Raw genomic sequence first — 20,964 nt, forward strand, 5'->3', positions numbered from 1 at the left:
GGTAAAATTTGTATTCAAGTAGCTAAACTGAAAAAAGATAGAATATCATTTGCAAAATAAATGTTCTATTTGTATGATTAAATATACATAAATTTCTAAATATATAGTTTTAAATGGTCAATAATTCATTATTCCGCTAATCAGACTTCAATCACACCTCTTACTCCCTGAATGATAACAGCAGCAAGCGTGAATTTCAAGACCAGCATTCGCTCCTGATATTACACTTGCTCCATTAGAACAAAATGTAATGAGATGATTTTTTAAATAGTCATCAGAAAATCCATATGAATTTAAAGTAGCAATTATATAGTATGTATGCATTCCGTGGTGGTATTTTCTAGTTCTATAAGATTATTAAACAAGAATAACAAGGGGCTCACACATTTGAGAAAAATTTAACAAAGGGCTCGCGCGAGCCCCTTATAACTCGCCACTGGTTTTCCCCTTCTCTCTAAAGTTCAACTGTCAAAATTTACTTCGTCTGCGTTCAATTGTTCTTTACTAATGGGCTTTGGAGAAAACGTCTGTTGAATTGCGTGTTTAGACTTTGTGTGGACAAAACAGTTAGTTCTTACTTCTCTGCCTTTCTCCACCTACGGTATGAGAGTAAGAAGATATCATTACCAACAATAAAACGGCTTTGAAATGGTGTCCTCCTATTTTATAGCTTTTAAAAACGATTTCAGCCAAATTTCCATACCCGATGAAAGTATAGAAGCAAATTTCAGGAGGCTGAAGACTTCTAGATCAACCCGTGAATTAATAATTAAAAATAAATAAATGTTCCTCTAGTTTAATATTGGCATTAGCAAGCCCAAGCTCTCAGCGTGTAGAGACCCAACTGTGTTTACTGGATGAAGCAAATATGCCGGCAACAAAGCTGAGAGAAGAGACTGCTTTTGGCCTCACTGATGCAGACAGGCCATCTGAGGCTCTCAATAGATGCAGCTGTAAGCTGGAAATTACAGAATATATAAAGAATCTTAGATGAAAAGCCAAGAATCTTCTTTGCGATTTTTGTTCCCAGCTGCATGTCAACCCCGAAAAAAATTGAACGCTGCTTTGGAAGATGTGCAGAAGATGTCAAACCTCACAGAACCTTCCAAATCCACTTCACAAATATACGTGCTCTCAGTTTCAATCTCATGCTGTTACCATATCCGGGTCTGTAAAACCTTATCTACGTTTTCTGAGAGAAACTCAAATATCAACCTCCTTAAGCATTGCTCATCTTACCTTTCCTAATCACACACACTCTTTGACTCATTCGCCTCAAAGAAGGGTTGCCCATGTTCGCATTAGTATACTCTGTCAAAGAGTATCCAACCTAGAATCTCCCGATTTTGATCTCCAATCTTTCCACGTTTATTTTTAAACGTGCAATCTCTGAAGTTCAATTTTTTGAGAACTAATCCTTGATTTTATGTGGGATAAAAATTCAGGAAATTCTGGATAACAATCTTCCATGCGTTCCTCATTTATAACCGAGCCATAGACGTGTGAGTGAGGAATGTATGATATTCGGTACTTCTTACATTTTAGTGCAACATAAAACTACGAAGTACTTAAAAAAAAAGAGAGAAATGATGCAGCAAGTATGTTTGATTGTCCTGTAATTAATAGCGTAGAAAATAGAAAAAAATGCAAAGCAATGGTAGTAAGAGAAGGCAGCTATATTGTCTGCTGAGACTGAAACAGTTTATATTTGCCGAACGATGGTCTCTTCTTCCGCATTCTCTCTCTCTCTCTCTCTCTCTCTCTCTCTTTCTCTCTCTCTCTCTCTCTCTCTCTCTCTCTCTTTCTCGCTCTATCTCTTTCTATTTATCATCAAATACAACAAGTTTAAGGATGTCATAGTATCAATAACTTTAACTTAGCTTAATGGTGCTCCATGACTTGAATGTTATACGAGTTGTTTCAATTTCACGTATTCGTTTATTAATAACATGGTACTTGCGCACATTATCTTAGCTCAAATATACGAGGGTGGTCAGAAACGTTCTCGGCTTCGACCATAGCTGGGGAAACTATCGGCAAGATTTTTTTTTCTAAGTTGGTACATCTGCATCCATGTGAAATTGCAAGTCATTCTATCAAGTAGTTGTTTCATACAGCTGTCTAAAGCAAACGTGTTGTCTGTATCCCTCGAAATGGATAAAATTTACTATCGTGCCGTTATAAAATTCTGTGCAAAAGAAGGTCTATCTACAATTAAGAAATGGGCTGTCGAGTTTAAATGTGACCGTACCAGCCGCGAAGATGACCCACGTGAAGGACGTCCAAAAAGTGTAACAACACCAGAAATCATCGATCAAGTGCACGATATGGTATTGAATGACCGGAGATTCAAAGTGATTGAAATTGCTGCGACTATAGGCATTTCAAAAGAATGTGTAGGATATATTTTGCATGAAGAATTGCAAATGAAAAAGCTTTGCTCAAGATGGGTGCAGCGCTTGCTCACAGCAGGTCAAAAATGCACTCGCATGAAAATCTCTGAACAGTGCTTGGAGCGTTTAACAACAATAAAACTGATAAACTGAATTTGTTCGTCGATTTATTACTATGGATGAGACTAGGATTCACCATTACACACACCAGAATCCAAATAGCAGTCAAAACAGTGGCCAGAAGCCGGTTGTTCAGAACCAAAGAAGACAAAATCAGTTCCATCAGCAGGAAAGGTCATGGCATCGGTGTTTTGGGATGCTAAAGGCATTTTGTTTATTGATTATCCTGAAAAGGGTAAGAACATAGCCGGGGAATATTATTCCTATCTTTTAACCGGACTAGACGAAAAAAATCGTGAGAAAAGTCCCGGTTTGCAGAAGAAAAAAATTAATCTTTCATCAAGACAATGCATGTGCCCACAAAGGTGTTTTGGAAATGGTAAAATTAAGGGATCTGCACTATGAACTGTTGCAACATCTACTATATTCCCCAGATTTGGCTCCCTTTGACTTCTATCTCTTCCCAAAACTAAAACTCTTCCTCGCTGGTCAGCGTTTTTTCTTTGAATCAAGAGATGATTGCAGCTGTAGAATGGTGTTTTGCAGATCTTGCTGAGAACCACTACAGGGACGGGATAATGGCGCTGGAGCATCGCTGGAATAAATGTATTAGTCTTAAGGGAGATTATGTTGAAAAATAAAAATAATTTTGAATTATAAATTAGTTTTTTCATTGTTAAGCCAAGAACTTGTCAGACCACCCTCGTAATTCTATTGTTTGTTGTGTTTAGTGTTATTTTCTAAGATGAAAGCAGTATTGAATTCGCTTGCAAATCTGTTGCTACTAGTGATATAATGCCAAAATTAACTGCACGCGAAACTACACTTTGACTAAATATAATAACATCACTGTTACCTAACGTTCACCTCATTTTTCTTATTTGTCCACATTAAGCCGAAAAAAAGGTTAGGAGTCAATCTATCCAAAATTATGGTTTGCATCAGAAGCAGTTTAATCGGTAATTATAATCCATATCTTTGGATACGAGCTTGTTAAGAGTATTTCGTCGAACAAACATATGAAATAAAAAAACACGTTTATGTTTGAAATGAATTTCCACATTGTATTTTATTCTTATTTCACATTATATTTTATTTATATATATTTTTCACATTTTGCTGTTATCTTCACATCAAACAGAACCCGAGCAGGTTCGCTCATTACTTTCCTCCGTTTTGCAGTCTTCAAGAACAAGAGATGGTTTCGGAGTGATTGGGAGCTTCCTTCTGACTGAGATCTGAATGCGAAGATCGCGGAATTCGCTTATGAGAGTGAAGCAGTAGAGAGCGATGCAGATCATGAGAATCCACTCGCAGGTCGAAGATATAAGATAGTTTGTATCAAACTAAATAAGAAGATAAAAGAAATATTAAAATCACACACACACACACACACACACACACACACACACACACACACACACACACACACACACACACACACACACACACACACACACACACACACACACACACACACACACACACACACACACACGAAATCACTACTACTAATACTCCATATACAGTCTATGTTACTTTTAAATATCAATAACAGGTGTATTTATTTTATACAATACTTTTTTATGATTTATTAATTTTTCTTACGGAGTACCATTTTTGTTTACCGCTATTATAAAGTATGCAGAATTTTCAGATGAAATTCTTTGTTCTAAAAGTGCTTACCTTTTGTTGCAAAATCGGTGTTTCCTCTAGTTTAAACTTTGAAAAGTATTTGATGTTGCTCTCCAATACTGGATAAGGCATGATCATCACTATTAGCTTTTGTAAAGGCAATTTATCACTGAGTGATTGCAACAGAAAAGGAGAAAATTAATTACTTATTAACACAATAAAATAATTTTAATTACTAAATGAAATCCAATCATACTTCATGTTGTATAGTATCTAGATAGTTTTGGCAGGCGATACAGTTAACAAAACACGCATAGAAAGAGATGAAAATGTTATCCTTCTAACAATCCTCTCCAGGAAATCACGTGTGGTGCATTCGATTTTCTGTCGTTGATTCTAATCTGTTGCTAACGGATAGCATCACAAATTTACTGAAAGCCAATGTCATTTCCAGAGAAAATATACTCCTCTACAGACTTTTATTCTTCTGGATTTAATCAATCGATATTACAGTATCCATATATCTCAAGAGTTCAATCAATCATCTAAATAAATCAAACCAATTCAATCCAGAGTTGGCTAATGTGGACATTTCATGTGTTTGATTTATTACATTCAATTTGTAAATTATTTCGAATCGTTTTGCCAATTTTTTCTACTTATATTGTTCTATTAACAGAAAGACTGAAACATGAGTGAGAAATGTTAGTAAAGCACAAACAAACGAAATTTTATACGCAAGATCTCCACTCAAATGTTGACTTTCCAGATACTGCCCAAATAAGTATATTAATCTTGTAAGGATTTCCCGATAGGAGTTTTGCTTGTCTACTTAAGTAAGATTTCATTTTCCTTCAAAAATAAGACATAGGCTACCATCACGCTTCGCTCACTGATATGCTAGTAGCTTCTTTAGGGTAATATTATCAGGTAAGTAGGAAAAATTAAAACGAAAGAAGCAGGATTAATGTAGAGGTAGAATTTATTGCCGACAGACAATGGAAATTGGATTGCATCCTATTCACGTGTTGCATGCTTTACATCACGCGTGGTGGCGTGTTGTGTTCTTGAATAGCTTACCAATGAGTGCTGGAAATATTGTAGGATTTCGAGCAGTCTTGCAAAATTTAACCTTGATTCATACTGACGGTCTTATGTGAGCAAGAATCAGGTCCTGTTTTCTTTTTAATTCTTTTAAAATAACTAACTCTCCTCAGTCGTATCTGCTACCTCAAAGCGGTGAATGAGGGCGAAATGGACGATGAATGCCGGTAATGTAAACTATCAGAAGGTCACCCTGGATATTTGAAGGCCACATCAGCATACTCAGCTAATGCAGGGGATATTAATAAGAATCACTAACAGCTAGCTGACGTCATGAAAAATATTAAATGCTCAAAGACACAATATCGAATGTAGATGGACCTTCCATATGGATTAGACCAGGAAAGAACAAAGGAAATGTCCGGAAATGCGTTGTAATGGAATGGAACATTTGTTTCTGAAGGCAAAAACAAGAAGTAAGAAAGATCAGCAAGAAAAATGAATGCACAGCACGCATATCAAGTAGAAAACGAAAGTTAGAGAAATGTATCAATTAAATAAATATCGCGTATATTTTCAGTGGAATAGGGAAGCAAAAGATCACTAAAGTAACAGTAGGAATAATCATTAAAACAAAATAATTTTCAAAATGATATAAAAAATCCAAAAGAATGCTGAGCTAAATATACACACAGAAATTGGGGAAATCTACGAAACAGCTAAAAAAACTAAAAAAAATATGATTAAAAATATTCTCTGGAGTCTTAAATGCATGACTAAAAAAATAGTATGAACTTAGGAAAAGCTTTAATGCTATTAATAACATTAGTTATAGAAAAATCCTTAGTAGGCTAAGGATTTTTCTATAATGTCTTTTGTATGTTTACTTTTTTACATGTTGTGAAACTCTGTTCAAATAGACCGAATTTTGCAAGCCACTTCAGGCTTCCAATAAGCAGGCAGTAATCTCACACAGGCGATAAAATTCATCTCCCAACCAAAAGACAATTACAAGCATCAATGCCCGCGTATGATTCGACTATCAGTCTATTGGATGGAGAACTGATAAGCTGAACACTCTGCTAAGTAGTAAAAACATGCAAAGAATTAATCTTATGTTGGAATTATTCCCTGATGATGATATATGAATACTTCACCAAAATAGACCGAATAAGAGCATTTAAATATGCTCTCACTAATAATGATGATATGGTCTTCCATTGGGAAAAAATTTAAAACAAACATAAAGAACCAAGACATGAAGAAACTTGAAAATGTACAACAGAATGCACTTACAACCGATTGTTTTATAATCAAATAATAAATAATGTGATAAATGAATACAATAAGACTTTAAAATATTGGGAAGGTTAGGCTAACACTGGGAATACGATTTTTAAAGAGCACTGAAACAGGTAGAATATGATAAGAAATCAAAGAAACTAGAAATGTGAATGTCTAAATATGCCAACCATAAAAATGAGAACAACGGAAAACTTATTTTACAAATTATATTGAAGGTGAAGCAGATCTAGAAATGTTTGAAATATTATCGCCAAAAGAAATTCAAATAAAAGATACCTTGATACACTAGAATCAGTCGTAACAAAATAAAAAAATGGGAAATTAGCGGGAATTTATAATGAAATATGGAGGTAAACAAGTAAACAAATTTATTTAAGACAAATTCTTAAATAAATTTAAGAATTTGTCGTTTCTTAAATTTATTTTTAAGAAACGACAGACCTACAGCAAGTAGAATTCGTACTCTACTCTACAGAGAGTAGAGTACGAATATTAATTTGCGAATATTTAAAATGGGGATAAAATTTGAAACAAAGAACTACCGAGGAATACGCTTATTGTGGCTTACTCTCAAATTATTATTATTATTATTCACATAATCGATACACAGTCAAAATAAGATTTAAACAACAATTGGACGGGTGATACAGAACAATTCAGATTCTACCCAAGATCCAAAAATAGTCTGTCAGGTAGTGTCGTAAAATATGAACTGTTCCAAGTAATGCTGTTTTTTGTAGGTCATATGGGATCACTTCGTTGATGTTTAATTGCTGTAAATAGTTGAAAAGCTTCTTTGAAATTGCGTCAAGTGCAACGATAACTATTGGAATGACTTTGGTGTGTTTAAGCCACAGTCGGCCAACTTCGATTGCCAAATCTCGGTATTTAGTACTTTTTTCCAGTTCTTCCTTGTTAATGCTGTTATCACTGGGTACTGCGATATCGATAATACAAACCTATTGGTGTTCGATAATTCTGATGCCAGGTCTGTTGTGTTCCAAATGCCGATCAGCTTGTATTTGAAGTTCTAGAGAATTTTTGCTGTTTCGTTTTCCAATACAGTCTCTGTTTTATGCTGCCACCAGTTATCAAAAGTAGGAAAGCCATATTTTTTGCTTACATATCAATGAACTATTTTGCCCACTTGATCATGGCGGTATTTATAGTCAGTTTGAGCTATTTTGCTGCAGGCACTGATTATGTGTTCTGCAGTCTCATCTTTCTGATCGCATAATCTGCATTTGCTGTTATTATTGACGTTCAAAATTTTTACTTTGATTGCATTAGTTTGTAATGTCTGTTCTTGAGCTACTAGAATAAATCCTTCTGTTTCTTTTTTAATGTATCCGTATTGTAGCCATTGCCACGTCTTGTTCACGTCCATTTTGTCCTCAGTATCTCTAAGAAATTGGCCATGCAAAGGTTTATTTTGCCAGCGCATATATTGGTTATTGTGCTATTCATTTTTGTAATCGCATTTGTTTCCTGTTGCTTTCAGAAGACCCTCTTGTGTAACTGCTTGAAACATTTACTCAGAGCTATTGTCCATGTAACTTTTTAAACTAATTTCTTCTTCCTCCACCGCCTGTCTCACATGCAGCAGACCCCGTCCACCTATTCTCTTTGGTAGGTACAACCGGTCACCATCACTTCGTGGATGTAATGCATGATGCATAGTCATTAGATTTCTAGTTTTGGGGTCCAATTTGTCCAGGTCGTCTTTTTGCCCAATCTATTATGCCAGCTGTGCATCGGATCATCGGTATAGCCCAAGAATTCATTGCTCTAATTGTGGTTAATCCATTTACTTTTGTTTTCTGAATATTTCAAACTCTTTTGGTGTATTCTGCTGCTGCTTGTTATTTAACTTTCGAGTGGAGAATATCACTGACTTCTAATATTCCTAGGTATTTATAGTGTTCATCAGCTGAAATTGCTTTTATATATTTCTATTGATCGAAATTAAAATTGTTAGTGACATTAATTTTTCCTCGTTTAATAGATAAAATTGCGCATTTATTTAAATCAAATTCCATTTTGATGTCCTGACTGAAAATACAAACTGTGTTCAGTAAAGAGTCTATTTGCTGGGCCGATTTTCCATATCACTTCAAGTCATCCATATACATCAGATGAAAAATGTTAATATTACATTGAGGAATTTCATATCCAAGTTTTGTTTTGTTCAAAATCACAGACAAAGATATCAAAGAAATGTCGAAGAGCAATAATGACAAGAAATCACCTTGTAAAATTCCACGTTTAATGCTGATATCACCGAATCGTTTATTATTAACTGTTAAAGTTTTTTTCAAAGATTTCATAGCAGCAGCCAGAAACGAACATATGGTTTCGCTAATTCCAAATATTTTAGTGATTTTAGGATCCTGGAGTGTGGGAGGGAATCGAATGCTTTCGTATAGTCTATCCATGCCATATTTAGATTAGTTTTTCGTCTTTTTGAATTCCTGAAAATCATTTTATTAATAGCGATCTGGTCTTTTGTTCCACTAGATTTTTGAAAATTGCCTTTTTGTTCAGTCGGGTAAATCTGATTATCTGATAAGGAGTGGTATATGGAATTTGCTATGATTGCAGTGAGCAGCTTAAGCATAGTTGGTAGGCATGTTATTGGACGATAGTTACTTGGGTCTGCACCCTCATCCTTATCTTTCATGAAGAAAAAATGCGCCCAGATATCTTCCAGTCTTCCACTGAGCCTGACTGCAACAAATAATTAAATTGTTCTGCCATTCGATCATGTAAACTGGTTAGATATTTTAACCAAAATCCATGTAGTTCATCTCTGCCAGGTGCAGTCCAGTTTTTTAATTTTCTATCTTGAGCACTGACCATTTCTTTAGTGCTAATAACATTTTGCATTTGTTATTGTTTCATTTCTAATTCTATTTCCTTAATGCATGAAGCATGTTTATTGCGTTCAATAGGATTAACCCAGATTGACTTCCAAAATTTGAGTGTTTCTTCTTTTCCTGGTGAATGATAGTTTGCATTTGTATTTCTCTGGAGAGACTGAAAGAACTGACGTTGGTTCTGTCGAAACTGCATATTTTGCCCATATTGGTTTATTCTTGCTTCATATCTTTTCATTTTCTGTGCGCTCGCTGTAATTCTTTGTTTTAGCTATTCAGTAACTTCAGCAGTTGTTTTGTTTGCCAAATTATATGTGCTAATCAGTTTGTTTTTGATGTTATTATTTTTCAGAAGTCCTTTAAAACTCTTTACGTTGCTCAGATCAGCTCGACGTTTGTTGACTTTTCGTTCGAACTGGATTTTCCATGGTGCAGATTGTTTCATCCTCGGCGTTTGCTCTTGCAGTTTGCAACCAATATTCACTATAATTATATAGGATGTGCTGTATAGGAGCTGATTTGTTTCCTTTATGCTATTGGTTGTGATGGTTTTAATCACAGCATTTTCATCTAAGAGGAGCTGTTTTAGTTTAGATTTATGTAAACTTTTAATGGTGGTAGTCTTATACGATCAATTGTGGAGTTCATATGTTCTAATATCCCTGTCTTTATTTTACACTGTACTTCTGTCAAAACATTCTGAGGTATGTCATCAGCTTGATGCTTACTGAATTGACTTTCAAAGTTTGATATAACTACCTCCTGGTGATTTGCTATTTGTGGAGTTGTTGGTTTATTACGTAACTCTTGCAGCTGAAGTTCAGTAAATATTTTGTTACGGAAAATGAAATTCTTTTGTTCCATAAGTCTTTCTTCTGTTATTGCAGATTCTGGGAATTTTTGTTTCCAAATTAAATGCATGCGCTTTCTACAACTTCGTTTTTCTGGTGTTGAACTCTAAAAACATTTCATAACTTCTCTGTTTTCTTCTACAGTCAATTTTTTACGTTTGGTTTCTTCCAGTCGCTTTTCAGCTTCCTGACCTGATTGCTCAGCAAGGAGAGCTAGGTCTTGTAACCCATTGTCGCCTGATGCCCAGGATCCCCAACATCTGATGCCGTCCTTGATGACCTGGGCATCGACTGATCCGGTATGGATCTCTTCTTACTTTTCACCATCAAAATGGGAGATAGAACACTGTTAGTCTGGCTCCTCAGTTAAGACCTGACAAGGGTGGCCCTGCTAGCAGCTATGCTATCGCCAGAATAGCTCCCAACATCACTGAAGCATGCAATCCCCACCACCACGACAAGGCCATGTTCCTTCGTGGTTATTATTATTATTATTATTATTATTATTATTATTGTGTACGCAGACGGATGCACGCACGCTGTTATCGCTGCTCCCATTTTTAGAGGTTTAAAGTGGTTTTAACTCATGTTCTAAATTTGAAAGTGCTTCTATTTAATTCTTCTAGTCACGTTGAAGACAGGGACGTTTAAATCATCAAATTAGGATAAGTAATATCCAAATTTTCAGTGCTGAAAATCATAGAGTGAACTGCTGTCACCAACCCACAAAGAACAAAGGACGTCGCCATTTTAAAAGTCGCACTACAGTCGTTAACGGGAAGAAAGTCTAAAGGTCACCGAGACAGCGAAGGTCAACCAAATTAGCTGTAACAAATGCAATAAGCCATTAAATGACAAAGGAAACAGGCTGCATTGTTCTATATGTTTCAAAAGACAACACTAGGGGATCTCAGAAAGCACGTGGAAAGCAAAAGGAGCCATGAAACGGAGACCGAATGACGCTGTCTACAATGCCGTACGAAAATGAAGAACAAAGACCAGACACCAAAGAAAAGCTACGACGCACATCAAGGTAAGCTACTTCCTGATCCTAAAATTACAGATAACTTTGATTCATTCAAGGTCATACTTGCTAAATACACACATGGAACAAATCAACAAAACAATTGAGGAATATGAGCGTTACATACAGTTCAATAACGTGACCTCTGAAGAACTGTTTGGAACCGTGCGAGAAATAAAGACAAAATTAACGGTAGCGATAGAAATATATAGAAACACTCAAGCACGAATATGAAGAAATGAGGAAAGAGGTAAACACACTCAAGTGTCAAATGGAGCACATGCTGCAAAACGAAAGAAAAATGAACTTCAAGTCGAGGGAATGACAAAAGAAAAGACAGAATATTTAAGCAACATAATGCAACTGATCGGTAGCAAAATTGGCATTCAGGTCGCAACCACAGAATCACCTCTATTAACCGGGGCCCACAAAAAACAAAGAGAGACGCCACCAATTATCGCTCGCTTTACCAACAGAAGTCAGGGAGACTTCATTCTTGTGGCAAGCAATAAAACAAGGCCGACAACATCGATCCTAACTGATAAGAAACTCCGAAAACCAATCTATATAACTGACCACTGGACTCCGTACTTCAAAAATCTTTTATACCAAGCAAGGAAGACAAAAACAGAGACGAACTACAAGTTCCTGTGGACTAAGGATTCACAGATATTTATGAGAAAGAATGAAAAGATTTGAGTTTATATAATTGCAAGAGAATCCGACCTACACAGCCGACCAATATAAAACACTAACTCTTCACATCCTTAAGAACAACATTAGAAATCACTTAAAAACTATATAATGGAGATCTCAAACATAGGCGAACATATCCAGTCAGACAATATAAACTTGAAGGTCTTTGACTATTTGAAGATATGGTCAGACAACATTTCGATCAATACCAACTTCACTATCGTACACACAAACATAAGAAGTATAAAACAACACTGGGCTATATTGATAACACAGCTCAACTACACCATGAAAAACATAGATGCGTTAATGTTTACCAAGATGCAATAAACGACACAGAAATTTACGCATACAACATAAATAATTACAAAACCTACAACTTATGTAGACCAAACAAAAGAGGAGGTGGCATCATGGCATTTATCAAAGAAAAATACAATGGGACTGAAAAACAAACTCATTTCGGACAAGCGGAATCGCTAATTTTGGTAATCACAAACAGCCACAAACATATTAGTATCGAATACACAATAAACACAATATACAGACCCCTAGATAATAATTCACACAGCTTTCTTCATGAGTTAGGAGCATGGCTAAGCGACATCGAACCCAGTACAACACATAAGATAATCCTAATAGGAGACATTAATATAAATAACCTTGACCACTCTTCTTCAACCACTGACACATACCTTGATATACTAAGTCAGTACAATATAAACCATACCATTAACTCCCCAACAAGAGAAGAAATACACAACATTTCACTAACATAATCATACAAAACATGCATTGATCATATCAACACACGGGCTCCCATCCATATATATACATCATCAGTAATTAAAGTCAAAATCTCTGATAATTACTTTGTCTCATCTTCGTTTTATTACGTTTCCTACTTCCCCCCCTCCCACCACCACAAAAGTCAACAAAACTCGGTCATACTAAAAAGCATTGTAGATAACCAAGTAAAAAATACAGACTGGAATTCCCTATTTAAAATAAACGATCCTGTAACATTATATGAGACTTTTCAGCTAAAGTTCACAGAAATATACAAAAAAGCAACAAAGCCTACACAAACGAGGCGACAAACAGACAACACAATCCATGGATAAATAACGAAATACTAAACAGTATGATTGTAAAAGGAAATCCATGGGGAAAAAACTACAAAAGTCACCCAGTAACATACACATTTACAAACCTTATACACAAACACAATAAATCAATTAACAAGAAAAATTCGTAGGGCAAAAAGACACCACTACCTTTAAAAATTCATGGAATATGACATGAAGCAAACATTGGCTAAACTCGAAGAATTAGTAACTCGAAAAAAGAAAACTTCAGCACAAGATTTTATTGCAAAACGTTTCGGTCAGGACACAAACCAAGAGACACTAGCAGACTCATTCAACCATGCCTTCACAAAAAATATCACACAACTCAAAAAAAAAAAAAAAATCTAACAGCGATCAACAAAAAACTACCGGCACAAAGTCAACAACAAACAATGCATTTTCCACCCGTAACAAAATAGGAACTGAAAGAAGCACTCTTACAACTAAAACCAAAGACCACTTCAGGAAGAGACAAAATAAGACTCACAGACCTTATAACACACTTCGAACAAATTAATCCAATATTTTTGAAACTCGTGAACATAATATTCGACACAGGCATTATTCCACAACAACTACAAACTGCAGTAATTTCGCCAATATATAAACACGGCAAAAGAAACGATACTCAGAACTACACACCAATAGCTACACTACCAGTCAGCTCAAAAATTCTAGAAAAAATAACACACATCAGACTACAGAACTATTTACAGAAGTACAACATCATCTCACAAAACAAATTCGGCTTTCAGAAAACAAAAAGCACCATTACTTTATTAGAAGACATCGACGACACAATAAACAAAGCTCACTACAAAAACAAGTACGCCGTCCTTATACTGCTGGACCTAACCAAAGCATTTGACACACTTGAACATGACATACTACTCACCAAACGATACTCAATAGGCATAAGAGGAACACTGCATACATTGTTCAGGAACTACCTCTCAAACAGAACACAAGTAACAAAACTAGGTACAAGTCACAGCCGGGGTATACAAATAAAACACGGTGTACCTCAAGGTGCCATATTATCACCCACTCTATTCAACATATACATAAATGATGCTCATAACATGGCCATAAGAAGTCAAATATATCAGCATGCAGATGACTCCACACTACTAGCAATCCACACAGACATCAACAGGGCTCTCTGCATAGCACAACAAAACCTAAATGAAATCACAACATACTTCCACCAAAACGCAATTCTAATCAACGGCACCAAAACATAGATGTTGATAATACACAACCCAAGAATCATACTCGCCGCATCACTATCGATACACTGTCACACATACCCCTGCATTAACAACAAAAATACCTGCCAATGTTCCGATATCAAACCTGTAACACATGCAAAATACCTCGGTCTCTACATAGATTCTATCTATCTCAATGGCTTTAACAAACCTTTAAGGCCCACAACCCTCCACGCATGCTTGGACTTCGTAACCAAAATACGAGGATAGAATGGTCACCGCCTATGCCTCGAAGTATTCCTGGCTGTGTCCCTGTGTGTTCACGGGGTCGGTTTGCCTGCTTGCAGGATGAAAAACGCCAGATAAACTGGCGGAAAAACCCTGCTATCCACCCAAGACCGGCTAACTTGGCTATGGCTGAGGAAGATCCTTCAGCTCCTCACGTCGTCGACGGGAATCGAACCTAGGACACTCCTTCCCCAGTCATATGGTTGCGAAGTGCAAAGCCACTTGGCTAACTGCACGGATTCTCTAAATAGATTCCCATCTTAAATGGACAAAATATATAGATTACCTACATACCAAACTCCGCATCATCGCAGCAAAACTCTTCCAAGTAAAAGACATTATTCCATCTAACATAAAAGCACTCCTATATCACGGTATCTGCGAATCTCTACTCAGATCCGGTATAATAGTCTATGCAAACACATCAAACAGCCACCTAACAAAATTAGAAATACTACACAGGAAAATTGTGTCAACAGTGATCTGGACACCTTACACGCAACAACCAATATCCGACAAGCACATGGCGATACACAGAATTCTGAGCATTAAAAACCTGAAACACTACATGACATTAACAAGGAATTACTTCAACCTCATCTATCGAAACAACAGAGACACATATCGTATAACACGACCTACAACAACCCTCTACGTCCCCACACCCTTCAACAACTCATACGGTTCTTTTGTGAGATCACATCAGATACCCACGCTACTCAACAACCTACCAAGAAATTTTAAAACACATAGATAACTACAGAACTTTAAAACAAACTCTGGAAAATATACCAAGAAAGTTAATATACCATTAACACTAATGTGCACATCACAAATCACCACCGTCCAATGCCTAATTTCCATCCATAAACAGTGACAACGACATAAATAGTGAAGGCTAATACCACTCTCTTCATAACAGCTAACCCAAGCTTCGAAGTAGGTGGGATTGATCGCCTCATTCATCTACACATAACCCTCATAATCAAAGACTGCAGATGTAACAAAACAGTCAGTAAGGTGTGTAACAATAATGAAAATACTGATAAAATTGTTCATATAAGCTCTGTAAAGCTTCAAGGAAGAAGCCACCCAAAGAAAGAAGTAAATATTATAATCGATTTAATAAAAAATAATCAGTGTAAATTGAAATGGATCGTAAATATGAATGTGAAAAAGATGTAAAACACATTGTTAATATTACTATTTATGCAATTTAAATAAGATATTTTCCTAGCATTCTGTAGTATCTTAATGGGCTACAGACATCTTCACATAAGTTAAACACACAGCTTTTAATTGTGTTTACGCAATCAGTATTAATTTATTATGCTGTTAATATTATTCTGTTTATTATTATGTAATGCTTCTAAAAGATGAAAGTATTAAGGATCATTATGCTGATTTTAACATCAAATGTAACAATAATAATGTACACATTTCTTGTGGAATTCTGTTGTAAATTAAAACAATTTCAAATAAATAAAATGAACGAAAAAAAATTATTATTTAAAAACATTATGTACCTGCAAGTATCTGATATGCACAATTGTGTTCGTGTAATGTATTAATTTATCTGAGAAATAAAAAAAATATTATTATTATTGTGTGAGAGCTCCAGGGAGTCAATGAGTAATGGAGAGAGGCAATATACCCCCCATCCTTTCCTTTAAATTCATTCACACTAGATGCACTCTCTTCTTTAACAGTTCTCTTACTCCTTTCTTGACTGCGAACAAACCTAATCGCCATGGATGCCCTGTTCTCTCCCTACCTTCCTTATAACGAAAAATTTCATTAGAAGATATCCTATAACAGCCATTCAGAGGTTTATAGAATACTATCACATCACCTCTCTTCTTGCTCCTCTTTACAAGCGTTTGCATATTATCAATCTGTCTTCATAATCTACATTCCATAATCTGAACATAATGTATATAACCCTTATTTGCGTCCTTTCCACATCTTGGTTGCCCCTTCCGAAACCAAGAGATCAAATGTTCACACAGTAGACCAGCCAGCTGCAGTTGTATGAAGGCCTTGTAAAGAGGCAAAACGACTTCCTGTCAATGTTCCTTTCAACATCGCAATTATCTCAATTATCTCTCGGTTTTATTTGCAATTGTTTGCTATGTGACATTCAAATTCCTATTCACCATAAAGCACCCCAATATCTCTAGCCTCATGAGTTTCTCTTAGCATATTCCCACCGATATAAAATATCATTGGAAAGCTCAACACACCGTATTGCATAACTTTGCAAATTAACTTGTATTCACTTCCATTATTAATTTTCAACATTTCCAGCCTGTTAAAATCATTTTGTAAGTGCTGAATATCAGTAACATCCTTGATTGTCTCCTGCATATATTTGTATCATCGTGAATCAAGACTAAATTAAAACTAAGAACAACAAAGAATTCGTAAGGGTAGATCTTGTACCGATGATATATTTGTTAAAAAGCAAATAAGAGAAAAACGAACTGAAAGTGCTTTTTCTGGCAATATGCGCAATGCCTCCCATGTAATATGACCACAAATTGAAATAAGTCGTGTGTCTACTTTAAAAGTATTAGGAATAAGTTCATAGTCATCTTCAGAATTGTATACACCTGCAGGAAATGTTTTTTTAAACGATCTTCATTATTGCACTGCATTCTGACAAACATGGTTTACAGGTACAATAAAAAGGATACTGCATAATACGTAGATCACAGTAGTGATCCCACGAATCCAGAATACACAACTCCGATTTCTTCCCAGCTGGAAATCCCTTACGACATCGATAGTGATGACCATCATGAAAGAGACAAAGAATATAACAGCAAAAATTCCGTGAGGAAGTAACACCGACAGCTTCTACAAAAGAAACATTTTTGCTCTATATCACCTCAATAATTAGTTTAGGATATTAGTTCAAATTTCAGATCAAATAAAATTATGTTCCTCCCTATATTTGCTGGAATCTAATTTAGTAAAGTAGACATTGCGTTAGGAAATGTAAAAAAAATATCTTGAAAATTTTATTATTACAAAAAACGTAATTCAGTGCAGCTAAATATTTGTTTTTGAAAAATATACCGACATTTTATGTTCGTCATTTGGTATTTCTCTGATTGTAATATTGCAAGCATTTGCTTTTTTAAAGAAGTAAAAAATTGTTCTTACCCAGTCGCTAACAACAAAAAATCCTTCAGGGTTACTTGCGCATCCACACATTCCAATTGCCATTCCGATGCACGAAAACAACTGAGCTTTCTTCAGCAGGTTTACAATTTTATTCTTGTTTGTGTTAGCTTGGATAAATGTTCTCACCGAAAATACAGAGATCTCTGTAACCAAATGAATTAAAATAATCACAACAAAGTATAGATTATGTGTTTAGATTATATGTAAATTATAATTAGATTCATTAGAGAAGATACGCTGTTCAATAGGGCATTGTTTACACCAGAATATGAAAAACATGGTACTAAATTGAAAAAGACACCTTGATTTGAGTGAAAATTTCCTGAATACTTCAAAAATAGCGACATATCCAGTATCCGATATACTGTATATCCATAATAGATACCATTCCTTCGAACATGCAAGTTTATAACGGGGTTGAATGTGTTACGGTTCATTGTCCACGAATTGAATTACCGACATCCAAATTCAAGAAAGGAGCGTCACTCGGCTACATACACTGCTTCGAAGTCAACGGGCACCCACCATGGGCAAGGTGCATCTTGTTAAGTAACGAGTCGCGTGTTTGTAGCCGTTATAAATTGAAGGAATTCGATGCTCTCAAATCAGTGCAACTGTGTCCAAGTGAAATGGCTGCTAGAAGGGAACTGACGGAGTTCGGATGAGGCGTTGGGACACGGAAGATAGAAAAGCCGTGTTATGGAGCGAAGAATCATGCTAAACTCTCCAAGCAGATGGACGGTGTAGAGGAGGTCGTGAACGTCTTTCATCAGAGTGCATAACCTCAGCTATGAAATTCGGAGGTGGCGGTGTGATGATATGTTCCTGTTTTTCTTGGTTTGGTCTCGGACCTCTGTTTGCGGCGCCATGCACATTGAATAACTATGCTTCTTACTTTGTGGTGTTTTTTAAGGAAGTAACTACTGTCTCTTTCAGAAAGACGATGCACCGGGTCATACGGTTGCTGCTTTAACTGCGTAGTCGTGAACATGAGCGTCACCACACCTGACTGACCTCCACAGAACCCTGATGTCAACCATACTGAGTCTCTGTGGAAGGAACTGGAACGTCGGGTGTGTTCAAGGGACGTTCGTCCCACAACAGCACAAGACTTCATTACATCCCTACAGGAAGAATGATGTAATATTCCCATTGCCTAATGGGAAAATATGCCCTATAGGAGCACTGCAGTCATCGCAGAAAAAGAAAGCCCAACATCTTATTAAGGTGGACTCCATGGCTGTTTGTTCCTCACACCATTGATTTCTTTCCAAGCGTGCTATGTTACGTGAGCCCTAATAAATAGTCATTTGATTTTGTAGTTACTGTATCGCCCGAGTTTAATTTTTCTAGTAACCAGTATGACTACGGGCATTGGTGATACACATTGGACAATTTTCCTTCACAGGATGGCCCTAAATTCACGAAGAGGTTTAAAATGTGAATAGCTTTTATGATTATTCATGTTTTCGTTTTATTTTTAAGTATTCTAAGGAACATTTGTAAAACTAATCATCGAACATTTAAAACCAACAAAGAACCAAATTCGTGCGATTATTTGCAATAATTTCGCGAAGATCTGGAATTGATTCCCATCACGTTCTCCATATGTGACGACTCCAATTTCTTCCAGTGGGATTACGTGAAGGAAACATTTTATGTGAACAAGCCTCAGACAATTCAACAGCTGTAGGAGAACATTCTGATAGAAATTAATGCTAATAAAAAACTACAGGTGCTGTGTTTAGTTACAATAAAAAAGAATTAAAATAATTAATTAATAAAAAAATTAATTAATGTTTAGACCATTCGTGACTTACTTATGGGACATCCCGTAGTTTCTTTTCTTGCTTATTATCGTGTCTTTTTCTTAACATATCACTCTCTACATTACTGTTCAGTGGTGATATTGCACTTCAAGTTATGTTGCATTTGTAATATATAGCGTATTACTTTTTACTTTGTTCCGTTATCCTTTGCATTGCTGTGACAAGCATTAGTATTGTAAGATGTTATCATTTGTACCACTTTTTCAGTCTTAATAAATGTTAATTCTTATAGAAAAGAAATAATACAACATACAATAATCTAATATGGTATTTACACGTATAAAATGTTGCATAAAACGTTCAAACAACTTACGAAAATAAATTGAAACATATATAAGGAATGCGAAGACACCACTCCTAGGAGGAACTCCTCCAGACTGACTGAAAAAAAAACAGATGAAACAATAAATTTAGATGATGAGCTGTACAATAAAGATTCAGGTTACAAAGATTGTTGCAGGATCGGGAAAAAAAAATTTTTTTTTTAGATTTGAACTAATATTTGAAATAAACTGGATGTATATCTTTCTTTGATGATAAAGTTAAATGTAAAAATTTATTAATAAACCGGTAAAATGGCCTCCTTAACATGGATAAATAAAAGGATTTTTTATATATATAAAAGGAAATATAATACAATAATACTCTAAGGAATCAAATCTGTATTTAGCTTTCATAAATAAGGATGAACACAAAGATATAAACCCTAGTGAGCTTTAGACAAGCAATTAAAAATTCCAACAATAATATTTTTTGAATATCAGGACATTCTGCTTACCTGACATATGGTAAAAATGCTGCAAGGCGTCCTTCGCATACCAGCATGATGTAGGGAATCAAGAGGATAGATAAAACAAATATTCCACCCGTGATTGCCATAAAACGGCATGAGAGGAGAGTTATTGTGGTCTCATCGGCTATACTTCTCTCCTCAATGAAACCTAAAACAATGTTAAAACGACAACACATGGGATTAGTCAATTTTATTGATTGCGAAGAACAATGGTTCCTTCAGAATACCAACGAAGGGTCTGTGTGCATGTGTCTTAAACTAATGCTACTTAAAGGCAGATGCTGTAGCAACTGGACTTAAAGTAGCAACACAGAATACTCTCTTATAAATTAATAAATATATATTAAACTGAATAAATACATATTTAGTTCTTATTCTTCAAGGGACTTGGATGAATACATCAATCTTTGTGTTCACGCCATGCGTGTATGTACTAAAGATGATTTTTACTATTTTACTTTTTCTCTTCTAAATGTGGAGTTTAACATTGTTAACATGAAGTTTCGTAATTTCTCTATTTAAAAGTTTTAATTACTTCAATTTCTCATTCTGCACTCCACTAAGTGCATGCCATAAAACA

The 20,964-nt window shown here is 35.6% G+C and overlaps 1 protein-coding gene across 1 annotated transcript in view; it reads right to left on the reverse strand.

Annotated features, from left to right (window-relative positions):
* The window catches only part of LOC150092530 (uncharacterized), a 32,635-nt gene extending 11,991 nt beyond the window's left edge, over positions 1–20,644 (reverse strand). The window contains exons 1-6 of the mRNA XM_090414225.1: positions 20,370–20,644; positions 19,905–19,972; positions 17,742–17,905; positions 17,270–17,432; positions 4,200–4,288; positions 3,653–3,859 (exon numbers count right to left, since the gene is read on the reverse strand). Of these exons, the coding sequence (XP_090270351.1) occupies positions 3,653–3,859; positions 4,200–4,288; positions 17,270–17,432; positions 17,742–17,905; positions 19,905–19,972; positions 20,370–20,560 (882 nt within the window). The 5' untranslated portion in view covers positions 20,561–20,644. The remainder of the gene's footprint in view (positions 1–3,652; positions 3,860–4,199; positions 4,289–17,269; positions 17,433–17,741; positions 17,906–19,904; positions 19,973–20,369) is intronic.
* Between the last annotated feature and the right edge of the window lie 320 nt (positions 20,645–20,964).

Source organism: Typopeltis vanoorti, chromosome 25 (assembly GCF_054136105.1).
Source record: "Typopeltis vanoorti isolate ZY-2024b chromosome 25, IOZ_Tvanoo_1.0, whole genome shotgun sequence".
Taxonomy (NCBI): Eukaryota; Metazoa; Arthropoda; class Arachnida; order Uropygi; family Thelyphonidae; genus Typopeltis; species Typopeltis vanoorti.